The 14706-nt window shown below is 58.5% G+C and overlaps 1 protein-coding gene across 1 annotated transcript in view; it reads left to right on the forward strand.

The window, feature by feature from the left end:
• Positions 1-8203, forward strand: part of AJAP1 (adherens junctions associated protein 1) — a 34134-nt gene extending 25931 nt beyond the window's left edge. Inside the window, 3 exon segments of the mRNA XM_075721740.1 lie at positions 3259-3346; positions 6450-6692; positions 8131-8203. Of these exon segments, the coding sequence (XP_075577855.1) occupies positions 3259-3346; positions 6450-6692; positions 8131-8203 (404 nt within the window).
• The last annotated feature ends 6503 nt before the right edge of the window (positions 8204-14706 follow it).

Genomic DNA, 14706 nt, shown 5'->3' on the forward strand with positions numbered 1-14706 from the left:
GGTTCGGAGTCCCTGCAGCCTGCGGAGCCACGAGCGGGTTCTGCGAGGCCCTGCCGGGTCTCCTCCTCGAGGGCACGAAGCCCCCAGCAGCTGCTCCCCAGTGTCGGACCCCTCCAGAGCCGGAGCCGGTTCCCCCCGTGCTCTGCCACCACCGTCCCCAGCCCTCGCGTTCGCTTCCCCTGACCCGCTCTTTGTTCTGGCAGCTGCTCGTGCCAGCCGTTCTCCGGAGGAGCCTTGTCACAGCGTGTCTGAACCAATTGAAGCGTAATTGGGAGTAAACGGAGGAAATGGGTCATTTGCAAAATAGGTGCTTGAGTCGAGGGAGAAAAATAACCCTGCCGCATCCCATCCTGCTGCGCTCGGCTTCGCCAGGGCGCGGGGGCTGGCAAGCAGCCGTCTGTCCGTCCGACGGCTCCCCAGGGAGGGAATGTGCGGCTTGCAGCCCTGGGGAGCAGAGGAAGAACCCCAAAGTATGGGGGATTCGCAGCATTCTGCACCTCCCCAAGTTTTGGTGGGCTCTTGCCTTCTGCTGGCTCGGCACTGGGACCCCGCCAGGATCCAAAGAGCCGGCATTTCGGCAGCGTTGGCCTTGGCAAAGTCATTTCTCCTTGGCCCTGCCTCTAGAAAACCCCGTCGCCAGCGATGTCCGTGGTGCAGCTGACATCTGCCGCTGCCTCCCACTCCGGACCATGTCCTGTCCTTAAATCCAGTCGGGCCCCCTGCTCTTTTCTGCTGCTCTTCTCCCAGATCTCCTCCATAGTGCATCCGCCAGCAAAGTGGAATAAGCGCTAGAAGATGCCGGGTGCGTGCTTCCTTCCAGAAACCCTTCTGCTTTTATTTTGGAGGCGAGTGCTTTTGCTCCGCCAGATGCTGGAGCTCTGCGGTCTCCGGGGCGGGTGCCAGGCCATCCCTCCCCTCCCCGTCGCGCCTGTCCTGCCGAGCAGCTCACTCCCCGGCAGCCGCTGTCGGTTGCTGGCTGCTGCCCGCCCCGCCGGCACGCCAGCTCCGGGGCTGGGAGCGAAGCCTTCCCGGAGAGCGATTGCCGCCCGAGTGCTGGGCACTGGGCGTGTTTTGGTGAATCAGGCTCGCCAAAGGTGGCCTTGGTTTCGTTGTATTAAACTGTCAAGACTCACATTTCTGAGCATTTGATTTACACCCGGGATGCGTCCTGGCAGCAGAGTCCGCAGCGCTTCCTAAAAAGGTGCCGCTGCTGGCTGGCCTCGTTGCTCAAAATCTGGGGTTTTATGGGTCTCCGCATCCCAAGCAGGGATCCGTGCCTCCTTCCCGGGGCGGCCAGCGGCAAAGCCTGGGTCCTGCGGCGTGGGCGGCAGGGTAACGCCGACAAGGACGAGTTGATGGTGGGTCTCCGGCGAGGATGCTCAGGTGGCGAGGCACGGTGCAGAAGCCCGTCGGCAGGGCTAAGGAAAGCCGGGGTAGCCCCCGGAGCCGTGGCGTGATGCACACTTGTGCTCCCAAAAGCTGGGAGGCTGCTGTGCTGCATGCCGGAGGTGGCCTTCGAAAGGTGACTCGCATCTCTTCGTGCATCTCTTCGTGCACCCGCTCAGAGCAGTTCCCATCTCCCCTCGGGAGCCCTCGTGGGTCGCGGCAGCCTTGCGCGGCTTTTCTCCCGCTCTTCCCCAGGCCAGAAGCATTCTCCGTCGTGTTTCTGGGGGATTAGGCGTTCTTTGGAGGTGCGTGGGCTGGGGAGGTGTCGAGCGCTTGCACGCCTGGGAGGTGGCAGCTTTGCCCTGGGAGTCCGGCTAAGCTCGAGTGGCTTTTCGACCTTGATGAGTTTTGTTGGCAGTGTGGGCGTGCAGGCAGGGACCCAAAACCCCTGGGGCACGGGGATGAGCAGGGGGAGGTGAGATAACAAATTTCAAGGGAGTCAAAACTTTTGTCCTTTGAGAGAAGGCAGCGGAGCAGCAAGCGTGATCCGTGGCTTAAAATACCACTGATAAATCTCGTCTGGCCTAATTACCCAGCCTGGTGCTTGGGCCGCTGCTCAGAGTCTCTGCAAGCCTGCCCTGAGGGTGGGGTATGCTGGGCCGAAAGCTGGGGAGCCGCGGCATGGCCCCAAATCCGCTGCTTGGGAGCGTGGGAGAGCCCTGGGCGGCGTTCCTGTGGGAGAGCCCTGGGCGGCATTCCCGTGGGAGCATGGGGATGCTCTGCGCAAGGTCCCTGCGGAGAGCAGCGCTCTGGGCTGCAGCGTGGGCACGCCGCCCCCGACGCGTTTCTCCCGGGAGGGTTTTCCACCCTCCAAGGAGGGGACGCACGCCGCTTTTGCCGGGGAAGGGGTGTGTGTGCGTACGGCTGCCGGCGCTGGAAGAGCCGCTGCGGCCGGTTTGCTGCCGAGACCCACGGCCAGGCAGGCAGGCTGCTGTCTGCCCACCTCCTTCCCGGTCTGCAGCCGGGGCAGCCCCACCGGCATCCCCGGCTCCGGCCAAGCCGCAGCCCCTGCACGGAAACCGTCCCTGCCTTCGGGCAGCCAGCTGGGAGCCCGCACGCTCTTGCGTGGGAAGCAGCAGCGATGATGATTTCCTTGCCACGCGTGCCCGCACGAGCCGGGAGCGCTACGCATGTACTGCACAGATGCACGCACACATATATATATATAACTGCTTGTTTTCCTGCCATGCTAACACTTACTTATTTATTAAAAATACCATCCATCAGGAGCTGCAACATCTGTTTGTGAAAAATAGCACATCCTTGGGCTGCAGCCAGGAAAATCATTTCATTACGAAATTGCAACTGTAAAGCAGCACAAAATCACAAACATACTGTACATTGAGATGCTTTTGTTTCCAAACTGCTCATTAGGAACGATACACGAGCCAAAATTATACCCTGTGTAAGGTGAATTAGGAGAAAATGAGCCCATCCGACCTTCTACGTGAACAGCAGTTAGTGCAGTAATTATTATCTCTGGTTAATCCTGCACCCGCTGCAAGGCTGCGCTCAAGTTTCCCTTTCCGTCCCGGAGGGGATACGGCTTCACATCTCTTCCGTTCTTCGTGCCTAATTCGGGCTGACAAGGAACATACTTGAGAGGATAGGAAATGAGAAGCCTGGCTTAAAGATTATTTTATCTAAGGCAGGGGAGAGGATTGCGGCGCCGCTGCCGGGGGCTGCGTGCAGCCCCGTGCCGGGGAAGGGCTCGGGGGGAGGCGACGGGGGGCTCTGGGCGCGGCGGGGGGCTTTGCTCGCCGCTGCCCCTCGGCTCCCGACCCCACTCTCTCTCGTTTCTTTTCTCCGCAGGTCTGGCGGTTCATCAGATAATCACTATTACCGTGTCCCTCATCATGGTCATAGCCGCTCTGATAACAACTCTTGTCTTAAAAAATTGGTAAGGTCCCTCCTGGGTCTCTTTGGCGTGGGGGGGTGGCGCAGGGACAGGGACCGGGTGGGGACGGGGGTGCCCTTCCAGCTGCGAGCGCTAAAGCCCGTGGCATCCGCCGGGATGGCTTTGGAAAGGCGTCGTGGGAGAAAACGGGGGTTTTTTATACTGAAACCTCCAAAGGGGGTTGAGACACCTGGGTTCATCTGTGCCCCTGCGGCTCCGCCGCCTCTCACCGCGCACTGGGCGGCTTTGGGGACCAGCACGTGGCCGGGGTCGGGTGGCTGAGTCCCACGCGGGACACGTGCTCATCGCCGCTCGGGATCGCCTCGCTGCAACGTGATGCCTTGCGGGTGTCCCTGCAAGGGCGCCGGGACCTGCCCCGCGCTGGGTGGCATCTCCTCTGCCGCCTGGCTTGAGCAGCTTTGCTGCTGCTCCTTCAGACGCCAGCCTGGCTCAGCAAGCAACGATTGCGTTTTCTGACCTTCCTTATGACTCCTGGGACCGCAGGGCGTCCCTGAGCCCCTCGGATGCCGCCCGTTTGAAGCGCGCCCCATCCCCCGGAGCGCTCGTGCGCTCCTCCGGCTTAATTTGCTCCCGTTTATTCTCTCGGCATGGCTGGGCGTATGGCAAAATAGGTTAGCTTTTCGCTTCAGGCGCTCGTGGCTTTACCTATTTTCCCAGGGAAACTGGCCTACTTTGAGGTCAGCGTTGCTGGCGTGGCGATGCGGCTGCAGCTCTGGGCCGGTGGGAGAGCTGCCGCGCGGTGCTGCCGCACTCGGCCGCCGGTCTCTCCTCCGGCGGTCTCCTCCAGCCCGGCCACCTCCTGCCCACCCGAGCTCTCCGCGGGTGCTGCGGCAGATCAGTTCCTGTGCCCAGGAGGAAATTAGAAAACCAGGTTGATGAAGAATCATAGAATCATAGAATCATTTAGGTTGGAAAAGCCCTTTAAGATCACCCAGTCCAACCATTAACCTACACTACCAAGCCCACTCTAAGCCAATCAAGGGCAGACCAGACTGAACCATGTCCCCAAGTGCCGCCTCTGCCCGTTCTTTGAACACTTCCAGGGATGGGGACTCCCCCACCTCTCTGGGCAGCCTGTTCCAATGCTTGACCACCCTTTCCGTAAAGAAATTTTTCCTAATTTCCAACCTAAACCTCCCCTGGCGCAGCTTGAGCCCATTTCCTCTCGTCCTATCGCTTGTTCCTTGGGAGCAGAGCCCAACACCCCCTCCCTGCCCCCTCCTGTCAGGAGCTGCAGAGCGATGAGGTCTCCCCTCAGCCTCCTCTTCTCCAGGCTGAACACCCCCAGCTCCCTCAGCCGCTCCCCACCAGCCCTGTGCTCCAGACCCTGCCCCAGCTCCGCTGCCCTTCTCTGGACACGCTCCAGCACCCCAATGTCCTTCTTGTGCTGAGGGGCCCAAAACTGGACACAGCATTCCAGGTGCGGCCTCACCAGCGCCGAGCACAGGGGCACAATCACCTCCCTGCTCCTGCTGGCCACAAGAAGCCCGCTCACTTCCCAGGATTAGAGGAAAACCCTTTTGCAGGGCTACGCAGGCATCTTAATCTCAGCAGAGCTTTAACGAAGCGTTGCAGCTGGCCGAGAGCGCTGAGTTACCCCGCAGACAAGTTTGCTTTGCTGGGAGCGGGCCTGCGGGCAGGCGTGGGGAGCGCAGCCGGTGATGCTCAGTTTTGGATCTAAGGCAGGATTTGCTTTACTAAACTTCCCTAGGCGTAGCACATATCATTGATCCGGCTGACCACAGCTTGGCAGAACAGCTCGAGTAACCTAATGCTGAAGCCAAAAAGGGGAAAAAAAAAAAAATAAAGACAGCTATCAGTGTAGAATAGACATTGTTTGCAATAAGTGAAATCACCGGAGAATACCTGCAGGGGAGCGCAGTCAGCAGGCAGACGCGTCCCGGGCAGAAAAGCAGCGCCCCGAGGAGTCTGCTCAGCTCTGACCTTTGCCAAACCGCTTTGGTTTGCTGGGCTACCTCCGGCGCTGCCGGTGCGGGCGAGGGCCGGCCGCGCGCTGGCCGCAGGCTCCGCGGCGGAGCTGACCCAGATCGCACGCTTAGTCCCCGGCCTGGAACGGGACGCGGTCTGTGCCCCTGTCCTTCAGCTGGCGCTCGTCCCCCTCGGGCAGGACGGGTGAGCGACGGCTGTGCGCCAGGCACGCGCCCTTCTTGTCGTTACTCCTCCTGCGACCGTGCCGCGCTGGAGCTGGGGGTTATTTTAGCGGCTGTCTCTTTTGGTTGCGTCAGCCGGTGCAGAGCAGGCTGTGCCCCGCTGCTGGCAGATGCTGCCGCGGCCGGGGCTGCTCCCGGGCGAGCCTCATGCTCCTGGCCCCACAGGTCTCCCAGTGCAGGCAGTGCAGGCAGTGCTGGCAGCGCCGGCAGCGCCGGCACCCCCGGCAGCGCCGGCATCCCCGGCTCCTGCTGCCCTCGGAGTTGCGATCTTCCAAAACTCCAGTATTACGATAGGCACTGCCGGTCCTGTTTGGAAAAAAGTGACATCTTAATTAAATCAGCAACTAGAGCCTTAAACAGGAACAGCCTGGTCTGGGGCAGGCTCCTGCTAGCTGGCGTTCTCCTTGTTTCGCACGTACCGAACCAGAAGTGTTGCACGGCCACGGGATCCCGGTGGAGCCGGTGGAGTCACCGGGGAGCAGGGCTGCCCCGCCAGCCGTCCCGCGGCCGCGGCGGAGCGCGTCTGCCATGCCAGACCCGTTTCTGAGCTTATTTATCCCGATAAGCTAAAACCTTTAGGTGCCTCCCAAAAGGAAAGCGTTTAACTTCATTGTTCTCACCTATGTCTTTTCGCTTATGAAAAGGCTTTCGTTTCCTGCAGGTATAAACGGATGACTTGCTAAGTAATTCCTCTGGTGGTAAAAAGCGTGTATCTAAAATTTAAATTTGATCCTTAAAAAAAAAAAGAAGGCACGCCAAATGACTGCTTGATTGGGGCTGATCTTTCCAAAGTGCCTGAATTCTGATCTACCGTTGCGCGATGTATAATGAATGGCCGATAGCGCGCGTTCCCCTGCCGAGCGTCAGCGACGCGCGGTGCGTCGTGTCCCTTCTTCTCTCCCCCGCCGCCCCAGCTGCGCGCAGAGCGGGCGCCCGCGGCGCAACAGCCACCAGCGCAAGCTGGACCAGCAGGAGGAAAGCTGCCAGAACCTGACCGACTTCGCCCCCGCCCGCGTGCCCAGCACCCTCGACATCTTCACCGCCTACAACGAGACGCTGCAGTGCTCCCACGAGTGCGTCCGGACCCCCGTGCCCGTCTATGCGGAGGAGGCGTTGCACTCGCCCGGGGATTATAAAACAACCTTCAATGGAAACAGGTGAGGCGGCCGGCGCGGTTTCCCTGTGGGTTGGGGTCTGCTGTCCCAGGTTGGGCTGTGCTGTCCCGCGCCGGGGCTCCGCTGCTCCTCTCTTCCTCCGGGAGAGGCCCTGGGAGCACGTGGTGGAGCTGCCTTCCTCCGGCTCCCCCAGCTGCCGCAACGCTCGCCCGCCCCGTAGCTCAGCGCCGGCACGGCCGCAGGACCTCTCATCCCCCCGACGAGGACAGTCGGCTCGGCAAGCCCTGGCAGCGGTGGGCACTGCACATTTTTCAGTTCCCGGCGGCTGCCGCCAGCACGTAAATGCCACTGGATCCATCTTCCAGCATTCGTGCTGTCTCCTAAGCGGCATCAAAAGAGCCGCCGGGTTGTGAACGAGCGGGGCGATTAGCGGAGGAGCGGGCGGCGGGAGCCAAATGAACCGTTTGGCTGGCGTGAAATAATGACGCGTTAACAAGGGGGCTGAAGGGCAGCTGGCGGCGCGGTGCGAAAGATGCGAGCCCTGGCTCTGCACGCCCCGTGCCTGCGCGGGGAGGGAGGGCTGGGTGCGTGGCCTCTCCCCGCGCCCCGGGCTGGCTCCCACAGCCCTTTCACTGGGCGCTGCTGCGGTTCACCAAGCATTAAATGCATGATCCCCGTCAAAGCTAGAGGAAAAATCAGGAGGAGCGTTTGGAGGGAGAAAAGGAGCGACTCGTGCTCCACGCAGCCTGGCTGGACCGCGGCGTGCATGCCGCCCGCAGCCGATGTCTGCTGCACGAAGGGCGGCAGCCCGCAAGCCAACAGCTTAATAGGCGTCTTTCTAACCATCGTTTCTGCGCGCGCATGGGGCTTTGCTACCTCGCGTTTTTCAGGGTTTCCTCAGCTCTTGCAAGGCAGAGAATCGGCAGGGATTTTCAAACCATTTCATTCAACGTACGCGCGCGCTGATTTTGACGCGAACCCAGCCAAGCGACGCAGGGGTGCCCTTGTTCTGGCTGGAAGGGGTTCGTTGCTTTTCTGCCCTCAGGTGATGCTTTCTGGGAGCCTCTTGGCCTCGGTGCGTTTCCAGGCAGCCCGGCGAGCCCTGCGCGGGCGATGGGCACGGCAGACCCCGCGGCGCGGGGCGGCGCTGCCGTTGGGTGGCTGGGACAGAGGGACGGGGAGGTGGCAGGTAGGAGATGCCCTGCTGCCCTTTGGGGGCAGATATCCCCCGAGCAATTGGCTGCGTTAAAAGGTGCTCGTGCACAGGGGTAAAGTTTGATATTGCAGTCCATCTTTTTCTTCTTATTTCTCTGCTTTGCGCCAGCCTGGTTTCCAAGGCCAATAAGCCCATTCAAAGCATTACTTCAGAGATATTTTTTTTCCCCCTCTAAAAAAGCTGATTTTTGCAGCAGGCCACCTCGGCTTGCTCCTTGTGTATTACAAGCCAGCACGTGCAAGCCCCTTTTTCTGCTCGCTGCAGACCCTCTTCTTCTGACCGGCATCTTATTCCCGTGGCCTTTGTGTCTGAGAAATGGTTTGAAATCTCCTGCTGACTGGCCGAAGCCTGTTTGACTTCTGGGGGCAGGGCAGACGCCATCGGGCTGTTTCCTGGTACGTACCGCGCTCCCCCCGCGCCCCTCCCGTGTCCACCACCCCCTGCCCATCGCGCCCTGCCCGCGAGCGGCCGCTCTCTCCCTGCCCCCCGCTCGCGCTTCCGTTGCGACGTCGGACCCCAGCGGGGTGGCTCCCCCGGCCGGGGTGGCCGGACGCCTCTCCCGCCGCGGATGGGACGCTGGGTACCAAAATGGCTTTTCCACGGAGGTGAATTACAGACAGGCACGAGCTAAACGTCAGGGACTGGGATGGATGTGGACTTGAGAGCAAAAGGTCCCTGGGGCAGCCTTGAACTTCGGCCTGATCTTGTGGTTCCAGCCCACCTCTAAAACCTCGACAAGCGATAGCAATATCTGTGCTGTGAAATGGCCTGATCTGTAATTAACCTCTTGTTGCATGATGGACAGCCCGTCTCGTTCAAGGGTCATGCCTCCAGCATGCACGCTCCATCGGTACCCGAAAGCTCATTTGATGATGTTTGCTGTCATCACCACTTCCATGCTCCTGCTGCGAGCGTGCCGGGGACCCCCCCCGCCCCCCTCCTCCTCCTCCTCCTCCTCCTCCTCCTCCTCCTCCTCCTCCTCCTCCCCTCCTCCTCCCATGCCCCCCCCACCGTTGCTCTGCGGGAAGCCGACCCTGCAAGCCCTTGTGCGTGACCCCCAGCAGCCGGGCTCACGCCTCGGATGCTGCTGCAACCAAAGGAGTACGACGACGTTGTGCTGGTTTCAACAGTACATTGTTTGGGGATATTTTTTTTCCTTTTTGAGTTGGCTTGAGCCGTTTTCACCTCCTTGTGTTGCTTTTGAAGGTGGCAGGGCCCGTAGCGGTGGCAGGAAAAGCAATTAGGGTTCACGGCGTGCCCGCTCAGCGTGGGGCAGCGGTGCCCGTTCGAGCCACGCGCTCGGGTGAATTAATTGGTCTGTCCCAAGTCCCCGCTGTAATGAATCATATGTTCAGCGTAAATGAAATTTCCAGTCTTCCCTGACTGCAGCTTACTCAGAATAGCCTGTTTAACATTGTGCTCAGCTATTGAACACAGAAATATAATTAGATTAGAATAGAAGGGAATAAAAAGTTAATGGTCTCGGCTGTGCTCGGGGCTGGCTGTGTCTGGGCAGGCCAGGTGAGGTGTGTGCCTGCCTGGCTGCGCGGCAGAGGGCAGAAAGCAGAGAGCAGAAAGCAGAAAGCAGAAAGCAAGGGTTCAGCCGGCCGCCCGCCGGCGTCTTTGCCCGCAGGGTCCCGCTGGCACGACCCCGCTGCTCAGCCAGGGCGGCTCTGCCCCCCCAGAGCCGCTCCTGGCTGGAGGGGCTTTCCTGTTGAATTTAAAAGGCTCTCACTCCCCATCTGTTAACGTCCTCTGGTTATTCCTCTGACTCTCATCACGGCCGTTGTCTCAGGGGGACAAAGCGCGAAGGTACCTGGCCGGAGAGCCGGTGTTAGTGAGCGAGGGCAGCTGGAGGAGAAACAGAGAGGTTCTGCAAGGTCTTCCTCAACAGCGTGTGCTTCAGGAAGCAAACAGCAATAATCCGCTCTACCTTTGCCACCGTGAGCTCTGGAATTTGTGATGTCCATCCGTTGGCTTAAAATGATTTTTAAAAAAAACCCCACAGCCCAAAACCCAAGCCGGTCACACATGGATGCCGTCAGCAGCTCTCGTGCCTGACGTAGAGGGAAGGAGAATGAGCAGCTCTGAGCTGTTGCCCGCTTGGGAAGCCTGTGCGATTTCCACCGCTCCTGCCCGACGTCCTGTGAAATTCCGTGCCAAAGACCGTGCCCTGGTCATCTCCATGGATTTCTTGAAATAGTCCAAAGCCGGTCCATTATGCCTTATTAAATCCTTGAAATTCTCATCGACCCGTTTTCATGGAATCCATAAAACACCTATTGACGTGCTCTGGAAAAATCTATCCGAGTCGTACCTGGAGCTTTACCTCTGTAATAGTGTCTCAATTATTTATGCAGTTCTGGAAGCTGATGTTTGGTTTCATTAACGTTAACAAAATGAGATTAATCCAAAAACCCTTCTCTGCATGCGTACGCATGCATATGTGTATTTGCCCCAGGGCATTTTTGTAATACACGTGCGTAACTGGTACGTCACGGTAAAAACCAGGTGATTGCCATAGATCCCTACGGTATGTGGGGAGGCACGTAGAGAATGTCACCACGGCGCAGGTAGGAGGAGAAATTGCCCTCGTCCCAAAACAGGTCAACCCAAATCCTTTAGCAGTTCAAAAGAGGTCACTGAATACTTTTTCCACACTATTTCCCATGCACGTTTGCCTACACCTTCCGCCGGGGCACGGTTGATAGAGTGAGGAGCTTCCAGGGTCACGGTGCGTCTGTCTGCCGAGCGGGCTTTGCTCTGCGCCGCGGTGCTGCACGGCTGTCCCCGCAGCCCGGTGTTTGCCCCGCAGCCCGGTGTTTGCCCCGCAGCCCGGTGTTTGCCCCGCAGCCCGTGGCAGTCGGCGCAGCTCTCCGTAGCTTCCTAGAAGCCTGCGGTGGAAAGAGGCGTCGCAACCCCACACAAACAGCGTTTTGCATGAACGCGTATGTGCCAGCTGGGACATCCCGCAGACAAAGCGGATGTTTCGAGTGTCAGGCACCACCCTGTAAGGTAAAAACTTTCCGAGAGCAGGTGGCCTTGAGAGAAGCTCCCTGGCAGACTGTCCCCTGTCGTTGCGGTTGCCTTGTGCTGTCACCGGACAGCCGCTGCTAAGCGCAGGAGGAGCGGTGGGGCTGCGGCTGCCTTTCCAGCTCTCGTTGCTAGAGGAGAGGCCGATGGAAAAGGAGATGCGGCTGCTTCGGGCTGCACCTCTTCTGGAGGGTGGCCGGTTTCCTGGCTGGCTTTTACGGTAGCAGCAATGTAGGCTGAAGGTGACAGTCGATGTCGACCCGCTGCGTCTTGGCAGAGGTGGAAGGGTGCTCTGGGGCACACGGAGCTTCCCGGCTGGCGGGGTTACGCACGGCTTTCTCTTCCCAGCCCCTTTCTCCCGGCGCATGCAGGGGACAGCGGGCGGCACGAGGGGGGCACCCCCGCAGCCGGGGCGAGCCGACGGCGCGCGGCCACGCGCCGGGAGGGGTCAGGCGTTGCGCCGGCCTCCGCGCCAGAAACCTCTCTCCTCAGAAAGGCTCAAAGCACTTTGCAAGTTTTAACTGATGGCACTTCACAGCTCTTAGCTGTCTAACGAGCACATCAGTGCTACCGGCTGCGTAGAGCCAGGGCTGGAGCACAAGGCGGACGATGTGGCCGGGGCAGGGCAGGGCAGGGAGGGCGTGCGGCCATGTCGCGGTTCAGCCCCAGCCAGTGGCTCAGCACCACGCAGCCATCGCTCACTGCCCCTGCCCCGATGGGATGGGGGAGAGAATTGGAGGAGTGAGAGTGAGAAACACTCCTGGGTTGAGATAAGAACAGTTTAATAATTTAAATAAAATAAAGTAAAATAATAATAATAACAATATAATAATAATAGTAATAATAATATCCAAAGCAAGTGATGCCCAATGCAATTGCTCCCCACCCGCCGACCGATGCCCAGCCAGTTCCCGAGCTGCGATCGCTGCTCCCCGGCTAACCCCCCCAGTTTCCATACTGCCCATGACGCCGTATGGTATGGAATGGCCCTTGGGGCAGTTGGGGTCAGCTCTCCTGGCTGTGCCCCCTCCCAGCTCCTTGTGCCCCTGGCAGAGCATGGGAAGCTGCAAAGTCCTTGACTGGCATAAGCAGCACTGAGCAACAACTAAACCATCAGCGTGTTATCAGCATTCTTCTGCTACTAAATCCAAACCACAGCACTGTGCCTGCTGCTAGGGAGAAAATTAACTCTATCCCAGCTGGAACCAGGACAGGCCATTTCGACTAGATGAGCAGCAGCAGGCTGGTTGGAGTTTAATGTGGACTTCACGTACAACAGTCCACCAGCATCGTGTGAGTGCCGAAGGTCGTGCTGCCTGAACGGCGGTCTGGCGTTTGACGATGCCGATGGCATCGTAAGGCCGGGCTGAGCGGTCGCAGGGAGCAGATGTAAGGGACAGCACTGCAGAGCAGTCGCCGGCCTGAGGTCGCGTCAGGAAAGCCGGTGAAAATCACCTAGTTACACGGCAAGCAGATGCTGACGTTATTTCCCAGGGCCAGATTCACCCCGTGCCAACGGGAGGGACGGGGAGGGCTCCTGTGCCGCCGGCGCGGTCCCTGCCGGGGCGCTGGCTCTCCCGGGAGTGGGCGATGTCGCCTGCGGTGAGCAGCTGTTGGAGTTTTGCAGCAGATTGCCGGAGCCGGCGGCCAGGATGGATGCGGCACCCCGGCAGCTGTTCCGCAAAGAGAGGACCTGGCCCATCCGCGCAGCCCGGCGTGCGCGTGCGGCGGCAGCAGGAGCGTGGCCCAAGGACGGTTTAGGTGAAGAGTAAAGCAATTAAAGCGCTTGTGCCAGGCAGCTCACTGGGGAATTATCTGCACGGAGGCGTAAGAAGCAAAACTATCTGTGCCCCGATGGCGGTGAATGACCGAGGAGACGCCGTGCCGAGGCAGAGGCAGGAACGGCCGCCGTTTTGCAAAGTGAAAGGTGAATTTGCTGAAGGCTCGAGTGGCTTTGGCCAGGCACCACGGCAAACTGTGGCTCTTTTGGTTTGATTTCGTAGTGGCCTTGGGGCTTTCTGAAATGAAGTTTGAGATTTCGCATTATTCTTGTCCTTAATCCCACTCTCTTTGACTGAAAAGCCCACGGAATGAGATTATACAAAAATCTGTGAGGTTGATCAAGCGCTGACCTACTTTGCACAAAGAGGCTATTTGGAATACAATATAAATTTTACATCCTGCAATGCATGCATTAAGTAGTATTCATCCAGAACTATGTAAATGTTCAGCGTCGCTGTTAGGGAAGTGGCGATTTGAGACCTGGAAATCGTGTCGGTACGGTAACATTGATCTGACCCTCGCTTTTGCACAAGGCAGCTAAAATTTACAGTATTGTATGGTAATTCCCTGCTTTGAACACGGCAAGCAGCTGCTGTGATGGCCCCGTTCTGCCTAACAACAGCAAATGGTTTGTATTAACATTAACAGATAATGAGTCATCATAAAAAATCCAGGCCTGTCTTTGGAGGAATAGCGGCGGTCCCAGCACAGCCCCGGTGCAGGAGATTAAGGGCTCTGCAAAATCTGTCTCGCTAATTAAGACTTCAGTGTTCTTCTCGGAGGTGGCATCTTGCTTAAAAATAATGTTGAGGAGAGAACCCTTGAACGTAAAGCATGTTGCATTTCTAGATGCTGATAACCAGCTAGTCAGAGGTCATAGCGTAGATGAGGGCGTGTACGTCATGAGCACGCTACGGGCAGCGCTCCTGCGCGTGCCGTGTGTATATCTGCTGAATATAAAGCCCGCACGTGGGTAGCTGTCTCGGGCACGCTTAGCTGTGTTACAGCACGTATCGCTATACGTAAAGTCACATACACGTAAAGCAAGTGGCCGCACGGTAGCGATGGGGAGTAATTGCATAAAGGTTTAAAGATTACGTAGGGAGAGGTATTTCAGAAGGCGGCAAATAAATAGCATAAGAAGAACTTCAATAGGAGCTCTGGTTCTGATGCGTAACCAATTCTCTATTGATTTCTTTAGGGCATTTAACTTGAGAAAATCTTGTTAGTACTCATCATCGTCTTCTCATCTGCCAGAGCACTCGCTGCTCTTAGCCCAAGTATGCAAAGCCCCAGAATGCAAGGATGCTCAGAAATAAGTCACGCTGTGCAAGGCGCCCTGAGAAGGTCGAAGGGTGCAGTAAGGCCCGCAGAAGCCTCTCAGTCACTCCCCCTGCTCACCAAAAGCGTCCCCGTCCCAGCGTTGCGTGCCCGTTCAGGCGGCAGCCCCGCGAAACGCGGCTCCAGGCGAGCCGGGCAAGGCCAGGGCTTCTCCGGGCAGGCAGAAGCAGCGGTCCCAGTCCCAGACGCAGACCGGCAACTGGGGAGGGGGGGGTCACCGCCATCCCGCTCCCTCCGTGCCCCGCTCCCCCGGGACGCTCGCCCGCTGCCGTCGGCGTTTGCTCCCGAGCCCTGCCTTGCCGCTGCCGGGAGGAGGGGGCAGCCTGCGGGCTCCTGGGCACGTCGGAGAAGCCGTGCGGGTCATGATGCGTTTCCCTGCCATGATTTAATCTTTGTTTTTCTTCTCGTCCTTAACAGGATTCCATTGGTGAACCTGTAAAAAATATAAAAAAATAATGGGTTACCTGTACCTACCATTTCTGTTTACCAGTAGGAGACTCAAAGAGCAGCGTTCTATGGGCCAAATATATTTTTATAAAAATGAACACGCCTATAGGTAACTGCGTTTTTCAAAGAGTGCGTTTTTTGGAGAGGAGAGAGAAAAGAGCGTGAGCAAAGAATCCCGTGGAGGAAGAGGAACCGGCGAGGGACTGAGAGGGAAGGACTGAGCGCCTGGAGCCTGGA

The sequence above is a fragment of the Pelecanus crispus genome, chromosome 15, assembly GCF_030463565.1.
Source record: "Pelecanus crispus isolate bPelCri1 chromosome 15, bPelCri1.pri, whole genome shotgun sequence".
Lineage (NCBI taxonomy): Eukaryota > Metazoa > Chordata > Aves > Pelecaniformes > Pelecanidae > Pelecanus > Pelecanus crispus.